This window comes from Eimeria maxima, genomic scaffold (assembly GCF_000499605.1).
Source record: "Eimeria maxima Weybridge genomic scaffold, Emw_scaff1080, whole genome shotgun sequence".
NCBI classification, from domain to species: domain Eukaryota; phylum Apicomplexa; class Conoidasida; order Eucoccidiorida; family Eimeriidae; genus Eimeria; species Eimeria maxima.
The window spans coordinates 630-5,629 of NW_013563394.1; the positions used below are offsets into that span (position 1 = coordinate 630).

Below are 5,000 nucleotides of genomic sequence, written 5' to 3' on the forward strand. Positions count from 1 at the left end.
GAGGAGGAGGAGGAGGAGGAGGAGGAGGAGGAGGAGGGGAAGGAGAAGGAGAAAAAGGAGAGAATAATATATTAGAGTTAATAAAAGAAGCAGAAAAAGCGGAGAAAAGAGCAGAAAATTTGGAGAAAGTTGCTGCTGCTGCTGCTGCAGTTGCAGCAGCAAATAAAGATTATTTATTAAATGTATCTATAATAATAATATTTTATAATGAATTATTAAGTATATTATTAAGAAGTATACATTCATTATATAATAATACTCCTTTTTTTTTACTAAAGGAATTAATTATTATTAATGATTATACTAATAAGGAGACACATTTATCCTTATATACACAATTAGAGGAATATGTTGCTAAGGCATTACCTAATAAAACTAAATTACTTATTTTACCACAAAGAAGAGGACTCATGGTATTTATTTACTCTTATTCCTCCTACTGTCTTCCTGCTCTTGTCTTCCTGCTGTTCTTTTTCCTGGTCTTTTTGTCGTTATATTCATTCTTTTCTTGCTGCTGCTGCTGCTGCTGCTGCTGCTGCTGCTGTTGCTGTTGTACAACAACAAATATATTAACAGCAACAACTTGTGCTCTTCTTTCTCCTCTTGCTACTACTATTACTACTACTGCTGCTGCTGCTGCTGCTGCTGCTGGTGCTGCTGTTGCTGCTGCTGCTGTTGCTGCTGCTGCTGCTGCTGCTCCTGGTCCAGTTGCTGTTGCTGCTGTTGTTCGTGCTGCTGTTGCTGTTGTTATTCCTGCTGCTGCTGCTGTTGCTGTTGTTCGTGCTGCTGTTGCTGTTGTTCATGCTGCTGTTGCTGCTGCTGCTGCTGTTGCTGTTGTTCATGCTGCTGTTGCTGTTATTCGTGCTGCTGTTGCTGTTGTTATTGCTGCTGCTGCTGTTACTGTTGCTGTTGCTGTTGTTCTTGTTGCTGCTGTAGATGTATGTAACAGTTATATCTATATAGGGATTCATTATTTCCCTCTTTCTTTTGCTGCACTTGCTGCTGCTGCTGCACTTGCTGCTGCTGCTGCACTTGCTGCTGCTGCTGCACTTGCTGCTGCAGGCATTCTTATTTGATGGTGAATTAGGTAAGATATTTGTAGGACAGAGCGGACTAACAACATGCATAGGAGGAAATATAAATACATTATCCTTGGTACAATTGGGGTGTACGTACACCTCAGGAGAAGGAGCAGCAGCAGCAACAAGCATGCGTTGGCGTATATATCCAGAGACAGGACAGATACAATTAGTAGATATAAAGGAAGCAGCAGCAGCAGATGCAGCGCATGCAGCAGCAGAAGCAGCAAGGATAGATAGATTATTAGATATGGATAGGGATGAGTATATAGAGGATGAGGATACAAGAGCAGCAGCAGCAGCAGCAGCAGCAGAAGCAGCAGCAAAAGAAGAAGAAGAAGGAGAAGAAGAAGAAGAAGAGGGGCAACAAATGACACCAGAGCAAGCAGCAGCAGAAGGAGCAGCAGCAGCAAGAGCAGCAGCACTAGAATTCTTAGCAACAGGATCTAATGGTATGGAGGCAGCAGCAAAAGGTGCAGCAGCAGCAGCAGGAGCAGCAAACACAGGATTATGTATACGTATATTTGCTGCAGCAACAGCAGCAAGTCCGCATGCAGCAAAACTAGCTAACTGTAACCCTAATGATAAAGGGCAGCGTCTTGCATTTGCTCCATAAACCCTAAACCCTAAACCCTAAACCCTAAACCCTAAACCCTTTAATGTAGATATACAAGAGATCAGCAGCAGAGCCGTAGGTCTTACGCCGCTGCACCAGCTGCAGCAGCAGCAGCAGCAGCAGCAACAGCAGCGGCAGCTATCATTTAAAATGCTGCTGCTGCTGCTGCTGCTGCAGTAGATCAATGCAACAAGGCAGCAGCAAATGAGGATGCGTCTCTATTTGCTTGCTGCTGCCCCCATACACAACTAGCAGCAGCTGCTGCAGCTGCTGCAGCTGCAGCAGCAGCATCTGCAGCAGCAGCAGCTGCAGCAGCAGCTGCTGCTGCTTTATTTGCTTGGGTAGCATTTTCTGTTTAAGGAGAAGCCTCGCCCCCACCAAGTACGGTTGGGGTGACGCAGCAGCAGCAGCAGCAGCAGCAGCTGCTGCTGCTGCTGCTGCTGTTGCTGCAGTTCTTGCTGCAGCTGCAGCTTTTTTTTTTACTGCTGCTTTAGTAGTTGTTGCATGTGCAGCAGCAGCAGCAGCAGCAGCAGCAGCACCTTTTGCACTAGCGAGGTGCGCGCCAGCGCAGCAAACAGCAGCAGAATGCGGGGCCCCTGCACCCTCCGTTTTTCCTTTTGCTGCTGCTGCTGCAGTTTACTGCAGCAGCAGCAGCTGCTGCTGCAGCAAGCAGCAGCAGATGCAGCAAGAAGACTCCTTTATTGTTAAGGAAGTCTCTCTTTGTTCGCCTGTTAGTCTTTTGCTGCTGCTCCCCAATGGGGCTGCATGCATCGTGTTGCTGCTGCTGCTGTTGCTGCTGCTGTTGTTGCTGCTACTGGTTTGTTGCTGTTGCTGCTGCTACAATTGATTCTGCTATTGTTGCTGTGCTGCTGCTGCTGCTGCTGCTTCTGCTGCTGCTGCTGGTGTTGGTGCTGCTGATGGTGCTGCTGCTGCTGATGCTGCTAGTGCTCCTGTTGCTGCTGATGCCGGTGGTCGGTGGTACCATACAAGACCACAGGGGGGCCCCGAGGGCTCCAGGGGCCCCAGGGGCCCCTGCCTATACACCGGAAGTGCAGCAGCATAGAGGGGGGCCCCCTTTGTTATAGAAGAATAACGATGAAGGGTACAGCAGTCCAGTGGGGCCCCCCCTAGTGATACCCCTCTAAGGGGGCCCCATATAGCAACAGCAGCAGCAGCAGCAGCAGCAAGAAGAATAAATAAATAAATAAATAAATAAATAAATAAATAAATAAATAAATTATAAATATAAATACAAATAATAGGAAATACTAAAGAATTCAGTAATAAATTTCTTTATATCTTGCTGCGCTGCTGCTGCTTTTGCTGCTGCTGCTGCTACTGTGCTGTGCTGTATAAGTCTGTCCGTCACCATACGCAGCAGCAGCAGCAGCAGCAGCAACAGCAGCTGCAGCTGCAGCAACATAAGCAAATACAAATAAAAAAGGCAAAGGTATATATTATTATATTTTTATGTGTATATTCACCATAGAATCCTCCTTCTTCTCCCTGTATTCGCTGCTGCTGCTGCTGCTGCAGCCGACTCCTGCTGCTGCTGCTGCAGCTGCTGCTGCTGACGTAGTTGCCGCTTCTGTTGCATCGGCTGCAGCTACTGCAGCACGAGCAGCAGCAGCAGCTACTGCTGCTGCTACTAAACATATAGACTATTTACTTTCTGCTGCCTATATAGGCCTCCCCTTATCTGCAGCAAGTTGGGGGCCCCCCAGCAGCAAACTTCGTAGCAGCAGGTGTCTTCTTGGGGGGCCCCCGCTGCAGCAGCAACACAGCAGCAAGCTAGCTATATTTATACAGGAAGCAACCGCTGCTGCTGCTGCATCTGCAGCAGCAGCAGCAGCAACAACAAGACCGAGTGTCACAACACCCACCCCATGTAACCCTAGCCGTCGTCATAGTAGCAGCAGCAGCAGCAGCAACAGCAGCAGCAGCAACAACAGTATTAGCAGCAGCGTGCCAATGTCTGAAGGTGTACGTACACCCGAGAGCAGCAACACCGCAGCTTCGCGCTTTGTGCTGCACCTCCATATCCCCCCAGTAGATATCCTTAGCAGCAGCTTGCTGCTGCTGCAGCAGCAGCAGCAGCCAGAGCAAACAGCAGCAGCAGCAACAGCAGAAACAGCAGCAGCAGAAACTGAAGAGGATTCTGGGTCCCAGCTGCAGCAGATAACCAAGAAAGACTGCACTAGGACTGGCAGCTGCAGCAACAGCAGCAGCAACAGCAGCAGCAGGAGTATTAGCAGTACTAGTAAACGCAGCAGCAACAAAAGCAGCAGAAACAGCAGCAGCAGCAGCAGCAGCAAGAAGAAGAAGAAGAAAAGGATCCGTTTACATCTGCTGTGCGGTGTACAGGGAAGTTTGCTGCAGGCAGAATGCAAAACAACAAAGGCAGCAGCAGCAGCAGCAGCAGCAGCAAAAACAGCAGCAGCAGGAGGAGGAACAACAGCAACAGCAGCAGCAGCAGCAGCAACAGGAGCAGCAGCTGAATTAGGGACAACAGATGCTGCATGCATTGCACAGCTTACTCGAATTGGCAGCAACAGCAGCATCAGCAGCACCAGCAGCAGCACCAGCAGCTGCAGCAGCAGCAGCAGCAGCAACGACAGGACAACACCTTTCTCCAGTTCCTTAGAGGGGGGGCCCCAACCCCATGGGGTATTGGGGGGCCCCCAGGAGGGCCCCTGTACCCTATTGGGTGATGAGGGTTTATCTGTGGGCTTGCCTGCAGCAGCAGATCAGCAGCAGCAGCAGCAGCAGGAGCAGCAACAGCAGCAGCAGCAGCTGTCCCTTATCTTAGCTGTCCCTGCATGCGTTGCGCTGCAATTTAATTTGCTGCTGCAGTTGTTTTGCCCAAATCTAATTGATGAGCTTGCTGCTGTATGGCTGCTGCCTGCTCTCTTACAGCAACAGCAGCAGCAGCAACAGCAGCAACAGCAGCAGCAGCAGCAGCAGCAGCAGCAGCACCGGTTGCAGGGAGAGGCCCTGCATGCAGTACTGTGTAAATGGAAGTCTGCTGCTGCTGCTGCTAAATTTGTTGACCAAATATCAGGTGTGGGGCCCCACACCCTTATACCAGCAGCAACAGCAGCAGCAGCAGCAGCAGCAGCAGCAGGAACAGGAGCAGGAGCAGCAGGAGGAGGGGGAGGAGGAACAACAACAGCAGCAGCAGCAGCAGCAAGAGGAAGAGCAGACGCAACAGCAAGAGGAACTCCGCATCACTCTTTGCGAGGAAAACAGAGGTCAAAACTGCAGCAGCAGCAGCAGCAGCAGCAGCAACAGCAGCAGCAACAGCA

At 49.8% G+C, this 5,000-nt stretch overlaps 2 protein-coding genes across 2 annotated transcripts in view; both read left to right on the forward strand.

The window, feature by feature from the left end:
* Positions 1 to 1,209: 1,209 nt before the first annotated feature.
* On the forward strand, positions 1,210 to 1,695 carry EMWEY_00048290 (hypothetical protein; the record flags this gene model as incomplete). The annotated part of the gene is made up of 1 exon (XM_013477260.1): positions 1,210 to 1,695. One exon carries the CDS (start codon positions 1,210 to 1,212, stop codon positions 1,693 to 1,695), a length of 486 nt encoding a protein of 161 aa, XP_013332714.1.
* Positions 1,696 to 3,666: 1,971 nt separating this feature from the next.
* Positions 3,667 to 5,000, forward strand: part of EMWEY_00048300 (hypothetical protein, conserved) — a gene marked incomplete at both ends in the record, with an annotated part of 2,187 nt that continues 853 nt past the window's right edge. The window contains one exon of the mRNA XM_013477261.1: positions 3,667 to 5,000. This exon is cut by the window's right edge and continues 17 nt beyond it. Coding sequence (XP_013332715.1) covers positions 3,667 to 5,000 — 1,334 coding nt within the window.